The following is a 13,260-nucleotide window of genomic DNA, read 5'->3' on the forward strand; positions in this document are numbered from 1 at the left end:
GGTATTTTATTGACCTGACACATTGAAACAGTTTTGTTGGGATGACTAACTTGCCGGGGTCTAACAAAAGCCACCCTGTAGTTTGCATCAATTCCCCTCAGATTTCCCTCACTACAGACCTGTGACTTACAGTGATGGAGTGGGTGAGCAGTGGGGAAAGTGAGCAGGAGACACTTTATGCTCATGTTTTGCACATCTCTGAACACACAGCATCCTTGAGAAGGCAAGTTGTCAGATGTTTGGGGTTTTCAAAAAGAGTCACACTTAAACATCAAAATACTTCTCCCCCCAAACAATACTGTACACATCCATAGCTCTGTCCATCCCAGGGCACTTCAGAGTACAAGGCTACAGCACCACAAACATGGCCATCTCTGGGAAACAAGGCACTAGTCAAGCTGCCCAGAACACAACAGTGGAACAAGGGACAGTCCCTTCCCTCTGCCTCCTTACAAGTCTGATCTTTATATGGCCATCCAGAACAGACAGGGGCTGACATCTAAGAGATCCTAGTACTGTAAGCTGCACTGAACTCAGTTTATCCATCTGGGAGGACACGAGTAGCTGCCTTCTAGGAGCTCAAGACAGTGAACATTCCCAAGGGGGGGGGGGGGGGAGAACAACTCTTCCTATATTATGAAATCAGAGGGGCCCCAAACCACAGCATGGAAAACAACCTGGGTGAATCCATGTGTCTGGTTTTGGAGCATTTCAATCCAACACTTCAAACCTAGATGAAGTGCGATTAACACAGTTTCCTCCTCTTACTTTATCAACAATATCAGATGTTAGGATGTGACAATCTCACAGCAACCAAAAGCCCCAACCTGACCTCTAGCAGACTTGCCTACTAACCCAACCAGGGAGACCAATACTCAAGTTATCAAGAATAATAAAACTTTCCACCAAACAGCAAGGGGGAGGGCAGCAGGGTGTGGAACCTGTACCCAGGCCTGGAAGAAAGGAGAAAGATGGCAGAGATAGCCTAGTGCTAGATTCTCACCTTGTCTCTGGAGCAGAAATAGTAATAAAGGCACACAAGATAAAGCACAGAACACAATTCATACCTACCTCTGACAGATACCTAAGGTCCTTTATATGTTGTCAACATTTACCTGATTTGTCATGCCAATAAAGTATTGCTGAATTGAAACTATAGTACAAAGGACAGCACTAATAGGCAAGTCAGTGGACTAGACACCTGATTTACAATATCATTCACCTCTAAACTTAGGATCTGTCTTATAATGGCTATATATACACAAACACTGTGCGTGTGGCTAGCAGAGTTTCATTATAGGGTGGCCAAGACTTTACAATACAGCTTGGCACGTATTTGCCCGCAGACACATACAAATTGACTGCACTGCATGTGCATCTCAAGGACCAATTATCAAGCTCTGCAAGCTTCAATGGAAAAAAAAGTTTCCTTCCCCATTTCTCAGAAGTTTTTACTTCTGTCGAGAAGTTAGTCTTCCAAGCCCAGTTTCATTTTGCAGAATCCCGAACAGCTGCCTGCAGCAGATAAGGAATCAACATATTTTCAGCTAATTACACAACTATCTTCAAGGAGGTCAACAGGCCCACATACACTGAACAGGAAACAGATCAATTTTAATAATTACTAGGGTGACAAACTCAGTAGGTTCCTTTCTTTGAAGGGATTGTTTCCAATGAAACGCTTGCCCTTCCACAGACTGTGCTCTGAAGGAATGGCTTAGGTTTAAAAATCAAGCAAACCTACTACAGAATACACACCCCCTTCATCCCAAAGAGATGAGCATTTCATGGGTTAGAAAGATGAATTAATGGCTATTTAATGATGCTGGAAACCAAGACAGGAAAAAAAAAAAACAATGAAGTGGATCACCACCATACAATGTTTGGACTAGTCATGAAAATCTTAAGTGACTGATGTGTGTGCGCAAGTATCATGTTAGATCATGGAAACCTGCTTCAGTGTGAGTAGTATGCCCTGCTGTTTCATCAGATACTACTTTGGATTTATACAGCACCTACAAGGTTGCTAGGATTAACTCATTAATATTCATAAAGTGCTTTGAGATCCTTGAATGGAAGGAGTTATGAATGTGCAAAAGTTTTGAATACAATTTTCTACTAAATAAACTAACATAGTATAAATGAAAGTCTCCAGCCTCTCTTCTGCATTCATCTGCTAATTGGCACTTCCTTCATCACAAACTATATTACCAACCTCCTGCTAGGAAGTGGCAGAAAAATTGTCACATTCAATTAGAAAACTAAACCATTCAATGTTATGGAGATAATGAAACAGCAACAGGTATTCCTAAAGTATTTTGGAATTTCATTTTAATCCTCCCCTTTCTTCCATCCTTCAACCTAGCCACTATGATAGAAAGTTTAAAGAAACACATTCAATTTGAAAACCACAGGTGGAAAAATTTTGTATCTACCAGATATTACTGTAACTGACATAAATTAGCAAAAAGATGGTTTCTTTCAGCTTACTTTGTGTAATTGACAGCACATTGTATATGGCCTTTCAATGCTTCTTCTATAGTCAGTTTCTCCCTTGTTGAAGGGAGACTAATCTTAATGGGGAACAGAAACAATAACCCTTGTAAAATTCGGGACACTATTTTAAAGGGTGTACTATCGAAGTGGATTCTGAACAATTCTTTTAAAGAATTCAAATGGATAGTGTCCTTCGTAAAATAATTAAAAAGGAGTTTAGCTTCTACAGAACAGTCTCTTGCTTTACAAGCTGGCAAAGAGATTCCTCCACAAACAGGTTTACCAGCAGCAGCTACAGATAAGGACCTGTCAACATTTGTCTTCGGAACTCCCTTCTTGAAAGGCTCATAACGAAACCAAGAGAATTTGCAGGATGTTTACAATTTTAGAAAAAAACTAAGTTGTATTTTAGTTGTCATAATGCATGTGCACAAAGGGGTTGAGTCAGTGTTGCAATAAACCTTAAAAGGACAGCAACAACTTGAAGTCTAGTTAATAACTAGTTAAAAGTGGTTTCTTGTATTGCACCTGCCATTCAGTCCCCTTGGTAATTTGTGCAGTTTTACTGTGACTTTTTCAAGTTGTCCTTGTCCCCTAGTGGAAGACACAAAGGAGTGAAGTCGACTACTGGAAAGTACTATCAAATGCACAGATTAAACTGAAAATATTCATTCTGATTTTAGTTGCACTATTTTTAAGTGTTACTTGTAAACACTTATAGGGAAAAGGTTCTGCCAAGAGTACAACTTAAGAATGTTCTTTTAGCTAGGGTATTTTCTGTGTTAAACGTTTGACTGTGCAACCTTTACATTTTCTCAAAGTAGGTATTTGAACATATTCCTGAATGTTCAACACAAATAAAAACAAATACAGTGAATGCGGAGAACTGTCTTAACATAGCTGTGTGCTTTGCACACAGTACATTCTGTGCTAGTAAAACGCTTATCCACGCACTTCTTTTGGCTGTCTGGTGCCCCAGTCACCATTGGCTCAGTCCCTTCCGTTTTAGCTACCAAGAGCTAGTGATCTGACATCATTACTGGAACATGCAGCCAGTCTACGCATGGAGCTGGCTGCTTAGAGAGGGGGGGAAGTAAAGATTTTTTTCTGGGGAATCAGCAGTCTCTTGTTATATTGGTTTTTCACTAAATTCAATCCTGTTAAGACTGCATTTATTCTCCCCATATCTCCATGTAAAGGTATCCATCCATTCCTCAGCTGACTGCCAAAAACACTTTCCAGCTTCAGTTCTGCTTGCAAGCCATCCCCAACCAAGATTCTAAAGTTTTCAGCAGCCTTCTCACCTGAGTAAGTGCAGTTCTCCTTATATGTTATGGGCAGTTCCCCAGCATAGACGGAGTTGAAAATCTACAATGTGTAATATTGCCACAGCTAAGTGCTTAAACAAGAGGATTAGGCATTTGACTAAGTCAAACAGTTAAACTCAGTGTTTGAAATACTCATGACAATTGCACCATTCCAGATAGCCTTCTTGCAAGATGAGTTTCAAGGCAATGAGGTATATAAAATCCTGGCATTCCCATCTTTGCTAACATGTGCTCTTTGTTAAGAGTCAGATAGTATTGTATATTTTTTTCCAATAAGAGATTTTTAGGTGCATGTCAAGCTTACTTGTGTAGAAATTAAAAAAAAACACTACTTTTTAACTGTAGGTAATGGGGGTATTAATTCCCCAACCTTTATTATACTAACTATTTTAATGCACATTCAATTATCCCAATACTAAATACATGCTCACTGCATCCAGACCAATATGCACAATCAAGCTAAAGTAGCCACCTAACTACTTAAACTTGCCAACTTGGGGACCCAAACAGTATTGTCTTCGTACCAACACTTGGTGCTACTTGGTATGCTAGATAAACAGTCCAACATCATCATTTATATGCCCAAGTTGCACAGTGAATGAATGGACACCTGCTTCGGAGCTCTTCTCTAACACTACACATATTAGAGTAATACTGAATTTGACAAACATATATGGTCAAACCATTGGCCTATTGTTAATAGATACATAAAGAGAGAGTTAACACCATCTGCACCTCAACTTTGTATATTCTTAAGGGCTCAAAAGTCAGAAACTTCCGAACAGCCATACTGGGTCAGACCAGCAGCCCATCCAACCCAGTATCTTATCTTCTGATCAGCCAGTGCCAGAGGCTTCAGAGGGAACAAACAAGGCAGGGCAATTATCGAGTGATCCATCCCCCATTGTCCAGTCTCAGCATGCCATGCTACCTTAACATTCTATCAGTGTGGGATTTTAATGAAGGGTCTTTTTTGAATTAAATAATTGTCACAAAACTGTATGTCTCTTTAAAATAAGAGACAGACATTAAGGGGAAGGGAAAGTGATCTTTGGAATAAACCATTAATTTTAGATTGAGAAAATATTTTTTGAAAATTAATTGTTCAGGCCATCGGACACTTTTCTACTATGATTTTTATAAAATCAAATGTCTAATTCTCTGGTCAGGATTTTACATTCCAAGCTCTACCATGAGTCCTTATAGAATTGCACAGTCTAGAACATCTTTAACCATCTCCTTCCCAGACTTGTGGCCACCTTAAGTAGGATTTTTGGGGTGTGCCACAAAAGAGGTATTTGGAGGTGAAGTAAAAGCTTGTGGCAAGGTCATGGTGTGCTGGTTGTATCACAGCATGAAGGGCATTTAACTAGAGCTGGCTTACTAGACAATATCAGTCAACTTCAACAAGAAGCTAGTCCTTGCTTTTACAAAAGAATCCTCAGTCTGTCGTATAGTTTTCTTTCTTTCTCCCCCCCCCCTCCAATTCAAACCATGCCCTGCTAGTTAAAACCTAAGAAAACAGAGTCTCGCATTTTTCTGGATAGGAAGTCTTCATTTCAGGACCAATGAGAGAAGATCAGAGCTTCTCAGGATGCTACTGAAATAGCCTCTGAAAGGCAATGTTCAGTTGTCATTTGTTTGTAGATGTGTTTGCTATAGCTATAAACCATAATATTTACTACACTGCTTAGGCCTAGACAATAGCCCAGCTATGAGAGTTTCCTCTCATTCTCTACACAACACCAGAAGGCAGCCTAGTCTGCTGTAGACAGAAGAGTCAAATAAAGTTTGTGAAGTCCATGACCAGCACTTGAACTCTAGGACTGCAGTTTCCTAAAGCAAAGATATGGAAGTGTTGTTGCTGCTGCCTATAGATCTGAGAAAGTCACTGTACTCGTCTACCACCACTGTGGACTACATACAACATTAAAAAAAGAGTAGTTACAGTTAAATAGGATTTTATTTTAACCTAAGTCAGGATCGGAGCAGCACTCTAATCAGGTGTTTAAAACACAGTCTTAACCATTTTAATAGAGTGGTGTTACAACAGTTTGGTCTCGGCTACCCATGGAAGACCCAGATATGTTTAACATGACTGCGGCACTATTCTGCAAAACTTTAATTCCCTAACACGGCAAGGAAAACAGGCCCCTAAGGACAGCTCAGTTTTCTCCAATCACCTTCTTATGTGGCATCTCCATTACCGGAGGTTCACAACCACGGCAGTCCATTCTGTACAATCCTCTGCTAATCTAATCTTCACCTTCTATGAAGCTTAAAATGTAAAGCAGTCCAGGATCCCTAGATACACGCTGATTAATGAGAGACCCGACACTAGACCATATTTACACTGTGAATGAAGATTTGCTAGCAACATTTGAACATTGTTGCTGCTGGAAGGTTTCTGGCATAGTTTCCTTAAAGGCAGAACAGGGCTTCCCCTGCCCCAACCCAAGAATAATATAGCAGTACTATATAACCAGTACTTAGAGGCAGGAGAGGTCAGCTATATAGTTAAGCTCTCAGACAAGTAATTCCTCTTCATACTGCTCAGAGAACAATGCTAGAAACCTGTAAGCAACGCTCACATTCCAACAGCTGTTGCTAGTTAGCTTGAAACCAAGGACAGAGCACCAAACCAACCCAACGTCTGTGCAGATGTGCAAGCTATACAGGCCCCTGCTCAGCAGCCTGCTTCTCTCTAAAAGATTAAATAGATCTGCAGAACAGAGAAGCATTTTTAAGTCTCATTCCTGGCTTCCTCAGGATCTCCCCTACTAAATCACTAGGAAACAGTCCTAGACTGATCCCACATACACAGTGAAAGTTTTGCCTCAGAACTGGACTTTGTGTGTGGTGTGTGTGTTTGTTTTTTACCACACAGCTAGGGTGCCTTGTATTAGGAAGAATTGGTTCACTGACCTTCAGGAAGTGTATAAGACTTATCTATGCAATGAAAGAGGGGAAGGGATGGTTAGCAGCATTTTGCAGAAAGTAGCAGATAGTGAGTAGCTTATGTTTTAATCTTCATACATACACCAGCCATTATTTAGACAGAGGCCACAGTATGCTAGGTGCTTCCCAGACATGCCAACAGACAATGCCCAGCTCCAAAAAGCTGGTTAGGTAAGCACATTTTGTAAGTCAAGAGATAAAGCAATTCCTCCCCACCCTGTGCATTTTTATGGCTGGCATACCAGCCTGACAGCCAGGTGAATAGGCCCATGATTTGCAAACTATCCTATTGCTGCAATGATTTTTGGGTACCAGCAAAATGACTGTGGTGGTCTGTTTCTCGCTTCCAAGTATTGCTGATAAAGAAGCCCAACAAAATACTCTTTCCCATGCAACATTCAAAGCGTAACAGAGCACCTTCCTTTCTGGATGAAAAGGACAGTACCTCTGAAATGCTACCGCTTCTGGGGTGGAAGAAGTCAGCCAACAGGCCAGTTAAAAGAAAAGTGAAGGGTGGGGAAATTTTCGCTAGGACACTGGGACAAACCCCTATGATGTGGAAGGTCAAGGGGGTTTTGTGCCTCTCCCACAGAGCAGGCTGCAGCAACGGACACCCCCTTAAACTGCACCCAAGCCAAGGGCCCCGGCTCCCCCCCCACCCACCCACCCCCACCGGGCATTCATGCACGCGGGGCGCTGCTTCGCCATGGCGGGGGTGCCCCTGTCACCCAGAGACAGAACAAGCGGGTGCGGGGGGGTGGGCAGCGGGGGGGGGGGCGGGGGAGTGCCAAGCAACCCGCGCGCGGAATGAATAAGCAGACGCGCCTCCAGCGCGGCCCTGGGCTCCCCCTCCAGCATCGCCAGCGCCGCCCCGCCCCTCAGGGACTCAGGCCCCACGGCCGGCCCCCGGACACGCCGCCCCGCGACGCCAGGCCCCGCCGGGAGCCAGGAAACGCGGGGGGGGGGGCAGACGCGCCCCTAAACCCGGGGGGACAGAAGGGGGCACAGGGGCGGGCAGGAAGCGCCCCGCGGCCGCAGGGGGTCAGACCCCGCCCCCTCGAGCCAGATCCCCCCGCGCAGGGGCTGGGGGGGGGGCAGGGCACCAAGGGGCCGGCTGACCCCAGACACACTCGGGGGGACGGGGGGGGAACTGACCCCACCCCAGGGGCCCGGCGCGCGGACCCGGCGCTCGGATACCAGGGTGATGGGCACCGTGTCCGAGACCGCCGAGCGGGCCCCGGGACGGGCAGGGGCGGCCGGACCCGCCCGGCTGGAGCCTCCCCCCGTGGGCGCCGCCTCCCGCAGGGCGCAGAGGGACCGCAGCGGCCTCCTCACCCATCTCCGGCTCCGGCGGCTCGTCACCAGGCTCCGGCTCGAGCTGCGGCGGCCACAATATGGCGGACGGCGACGGGGGAGGGGCGGGAGGGAGAGCGGAGAACGGCGGCCGGGAATGGACAAACCTCGCCACAACGCGCCCCGCCCTTTAAAGGGGCAGAGACCCCGCGGGAGGGGAACGAGGTGCCAGTTTTGTTCAATATCTTCATAAATGATCTGGAGGATGGTGTGGATTGCATCCTCAGCAAATCTGCGGATGATACTAAACTAGGAGGAGTGGTAGATACCTGGAGGGCAGGGATAGGATACAGAGGGACCTAGACAAATTGGAGGATTGGGCCAAAAGAAATCTGATGAGGTTTAATAAGGAGAAGTGCAGGGTCCTGCACTTAGGACGGAAGAACCCAATGCACCGCTACAGACTAGGGACCGAATGGCTAGGCAGCAGTTCTGCGGAAAAGGACCTAGGGGTGACAGTGGACGAGAAGCTGGATATGAGTCAGCAGTGTGCCCTTGTTGCCAAGAAGGCCAATGGCATTTTGGGATGTATAAGTAGGAGCATTGCCAGCAGATCGAGGGACGTGATCGTTTCCCTCTATTTGACATTGGTGAGGCCTCATCTGGAGTACTGTGTCCAGTTTTGGGCCCCACACTACAAGAAGGATGTGAAAAAATTGGAGAGAGTCCAGCGAAGGGCAACAAAAATGATTAGGGGTCTGGAACACATGATTTATGAGGAGAAGCTGAGGGAACTGGGATTGTTTAGTCTGCAGAAGAGAAGAATGAGGGGGGATTTGATAGCTGCTTTCAACTACCTGAGAGGTGGTTCCAAAGAGGATGGTTCTAGACTGTTCTCAGTGGTAGAAGATGACAGAACAAGGAGTAATGGTCTCAGGTTGCAGTGGGGGAGGTTTAGGTTGGATATTAGGAAAAACTTTTTCACTAGGAGGGTGGTGAAACACTGGAATGCGTTATCTAGGGAGGTGGTGGAATCTCCTTCCTTAGAAGTTTTTAAGGTCAGGCTTGACAAAGCCCTGGCTGGGATGGTTTAGTTGGGGATGGGTCCTGCTTTGAGCGGGGGGTTGGACTAGATGACCTCCTGAGGTCCCTTCCAACCCTGATATTCTATGATTCTGTGATTCCCAAGCAGCTCAGCTCCAGGGAGACCGGTGGAGCCCCACAGGTGGTGGGAAGCAGAGACTGCTCAGAGCCGGAGGTGCACTGGGGTCCGGCCAGGAGGCTGAGAGGAGTGGGGGGGGTGGGACCAGGGAGTGGAGAGGAGCCCTTGGCTGGCCAGCAGGCAGGTCGAGAGGAGCAAGTGGTGGGCGTGGGGAGCCAGGGGTCTTGGGGCGTAGAGCAAATGGAGCAAGCTGGGGCCCCTTCTGAGCATGGGCCCCTCTCCATGGAGCCATTGTAAACCCAGCACTGCCCATGACTCATTCCCTGATCCATCCTGTTCCAATTCTGACTGCGCCCAGTAACCATTCCTCCAGCATCACTACCCACCCAGCCCTCGGAAAGGTGCAAGTGTTTGAAGCCAGTTTACTTGTCTCTGTGGGCAAGGGAGATTTACACATCCAGGTGAATGACATTTTCTTGCTGTCTGTAGTAGGAAGTGTTAAGTTTATGATTCCATGCTGGAGACAGTGCAGGTCTGAGCCTGCCATTATTCCCCACCAAAAACCAGTGTGTTATGCTAGCAGCATCAAGCCTGCTGGGAAAGTATTAAGTGGGTTCTGCTGAGGGAGGTGGGAGTGATTTCATAGAGCCCTTAGGGGGCATCCTGTAGAAAGAACCCGGGGAAGTGGCTGATGTTTGTTTTCCTCTTGTTAATAGAGTGAAGAGAAGAGGAAGTTGCTGGCGATGGTACAGACCCTGTACAGAATAAAATTCTTTCAGTGGCAGCACCTTTCCAGTTTTGTTCCTCTAACCTTCAAAGGGAGAAGGGTGTGGGATGAGGAGGTTGGGGGGAGGACATAAAGGAGACAATCCAGCTTCAGTTTTGCGATCTCCTCTTGCATGGGAGGAAGCTCTCCTCTTCCTTCCCATGGGCAGCCTTAAATTTTTTTGATGGCTTCCCTGTTGATGAGGCACAGCTGATGCCTGCACCCTTCCACTGCCTATCAGTCCCTCTCTCCAGCTCTGACTGCTTGGCCACTCCCAATGAAGGGCTCTGCCAAGGATAAGTCACAAACAACCCACATGTACCTCCCACTCATAGAGTGGCTGGGGGCACTTCCCCCTCCCAACCCTTGGAAGAAGAAATCAGCATTAAGGTGATCCTTCCTCCAGCTCTATTAGACATGGAAGGAGAAGAGCTGGGGGCCCAAGTGCCATCTAGTCACTCCGGTTTTCGCATCCTCCTTTGCTAAGAGAGGAGCATGGTCTCTATGCAGCGATAACAATGTAGAGTTCCCCTGGCCAGACATCCTTAATCAATGACAGACTGGTTGTCTCAGAGGACGAGCTTACGGTTCTGGGGCAGCATGACATCCCCAGCCCCACCTTGGTGGCATCGTCTGGCTGTACTGTACGCCAACCAGGCCCTGCAGAACTGGTCAGCTACACATCCCAGCTTGCAAGCTGGCATGTGCACCAGCAAACTTTACCAATACACTGCTCAAACACAAGTCAACATCCCCTCCCATGAAGCTCTGGCTGGTCAATCGTCTGTGAGCTAGGGGCTGATTGGCCTCTCTTCTCTTACTCACCTCTTTCTTCAGATTGTGGAGACCAAGCAGCCTGTTCTTATCACAATGCAAACACACAGAGAGGTCCCCAGTTAAATAACCTGCTGATCAATGGACAAAGGTGGGATTGGCAGTGAAGGAATTAGAGGAACAGGAGCAAAGCCTCAGCCAGAAATACTGAGAAACTATGATTGTTCCTTGAGAAGAATGGTTTGGTAGTTCCATATGTACAGTCTACTTTTGTCACTGCTGTTTATTATCTTCACTGGAGGTTTCTTAGGTCAAGAACAGTGGGTTGTCCAAGGTCCTGATTCCCCCCTGCCTTTCACCTGCAATATGTCACTTAACTGATTCCAAATCAGAATGCTAGTTACACCCATTTTGCACAGCTGTAAGAGTCTATCTCACGCGCAAGGCAGGAGAGAAGCAAACCCTCTTGTGTATGGAAGATCAAACATTAAAATTCCAAACACTGGCTAGCCCTGGATTAAAGCAAAGACACGTCCCAGGTACACATTTGCTTCAACCATTTTCCAAAACCAGCTTGTTCAGGGGAGCGAAGAACAAAAATAAAGATTTCACATTTGGCAGGAAGCGATAAGTTCCATGCTTTAGTTCCTAAGTGTCAAAGGGCAGCCGGCACAGGGCATGGCTCTACCAGAAGGTAGCAGAGCAGAAATGCCACAGATATACTGTGACGTTGCACTCCATATGATTTTATAAAAATATGCTAATGAGTGTGAATATAACGTAACTGGAATATGCTTCATGCAAAAGGTCTCTTGTAAGGTATCATTACAAAGCTTATAATCTACTGAGCACGGTCATCCAATTTGTACGAATGTATCATTCTTGTGTCTGAAACTAGGAATACAAAATATAACTCTGAGGTCCTATTATAGTTACGCAAATTGTGGGCCATTAATGGCGGTTTAGAATGTTGATGGCTCCCATCAACTAGGACAATTGACTGTAGATGGCTCTGTTTACTTGCAAGCCTTCCTCTGATGAGATGTGAGTGAAGGCTTGGGGTCTCACAGGACATGTGACCATGTTACCTGGTACTGAAGTCCATCTTAAACCTGGTGCTTTTCCATTTAGAAGAAGGGGTGGGGACCCAAAGAGACAAAAGATTCCCACCTTGTGCCAAAGGTATATAAGGGGATGGAGCAGAACAAAGAGGGCTGCAGGCATGAGAAATCCCCTAGCTACCATCTGAGCTGGAACAAGGACTGTACCAGGGGAAAGGATTAGGCCCAGACTAGAAAGGAGTCTAGTCTATGAAAGAAGCTTATTGGAACATCTCTGAGGGTGAGATTTCATCTGTGATCAGTTTCTTACTGTATTAGTCTTAGACTTGTGTGTTTTTGTTTTATTTTGCTTGGTAATTTACTTTGTTCTGTCTAAAGAAAAGGAGGACTTGTGGCACCTTAGAGACTAACCAATTTATTTGAGCATGAGCTTTAGTCTCTAAGGTGCCACAAGTACTCCTTTTCTTTTTGCGAATACAGACTAACACGGCTGTTACTCTGAAACCTGTCTTTGTTCTGTCTGTTATTACTTGGAAACACTTAAATCCTACTTTTTATACTTAATAAAATCACTTTTTGCTTATTAATTAACCCAGAGCAAGTAATTAATAGCTGGGACAGCAAACAGCTATGCATATCTTTCTGTCAGTGTTATAGAGAGTGGACAATTTATGAATTTACTCTGTGTAAGCTTTATACAGAGTAAGACAGATTTGGGAGCTGGGTATCTGGGTGCTGGAGACAGGAGCACTTCTTAAGCTGTTTTCAGTTAAGGCTGTAGCTTTTGGGGGACGTGGTTCAGACCTGGGTCTGTGTTTGCAGCAGGCTAGTGTGTCTGGCTCAACAAGGCAGGGTGCTGAAGTCCCAAGCTGGCAGGGAAAACGGGCTCAGAGGTAGTCTCCGCACATCAGGTGGCAGTCCCAAGGGGGTTTCTGTGACCCAACCTGTCACACATACACAGAGCCAGCTGGGACTGTGGCCAGTCGTCTCTTAGGAGAGCCCAGAACACAGTGAACTCTCACAGCTGATTGGACTAACACACAGGGCTTAAAAGCAAAGTTTTATTGTGGCCGAGTACAGAAGATCAGTGTTAGTTCCAGGCTAGTAGGGCCGGGGGAAATCCAGTGACCCCACACTTTCCAGCATCTCTGTGAAAGCGATGCAGAGCAAGTTCTGTTACCTGCTACAAATGCTCCAGGAGCGGAGGTAGCAACTTCCTGCGCAGCTGGCTCAGGTGCACACAGCCTGGAAAGGCAACTTAGGTTAGAGAACAGAGGCAAGGGGCCTCCCCAAGAGTGGCCCAGTGGTGACTCTTAGCTGGGAAAGGCGAGGACTGAGGGCAATGCCCATTGCAGGGGACCCTTTCTGCAGTAAGCCTGCAAGCCGCTGGGTGGAGGCAGCTGGATTTGCTCTGCTCTTTGT

General features: G+C 46.1%; 1 protein-coding gene across 2 annotated transcripts in view; it reads right to left on the reverse strand.

Annotated features, from left to right (window-relative positions):
* The window catches only part of KPNA6 (karyopherin subunit alpha 6), a 42,016-nt gene extending 33,793 nt beyond the window's left edge, over window positions 1–8,223 (reverse strand). The window contains exon 1 of one of the 2 annotated variants that reach the window (XM_073317865.1): window positions 8,118–8,223. In XM_073317865.1, coding sequence (XP_073173966.1) covers window positions 8,118–8,121 — 4 coding nt within the window. In that variant the 5' untranslated portion in view covers window positions 8,122–8,223. Of the gene's footprint in view, window positions 1–7,979; window positions 8,083–8,117 lie in introns of those variants that run through there. The other variant, XM_073317866.1, reaches the window with a different exon arrangement.
* Window positions 8,224–13,260: the final 5,037 nt, after the last annotated feature.

Source organism: Lepidochelys kempii, chromosome 19, assembly GCF_965140285.1.
Source record: "Lepidochelys kempii isolate rLepKem1 chromosome 19, rLepKem1.hap1, whole genome shotgun sequence".
Taxonomy (NCBI): Eukaryota; Metazoa; Chordata; order Testudines; family Cheloniidae; genus Lepidochelys; species Lepidochelys kempii.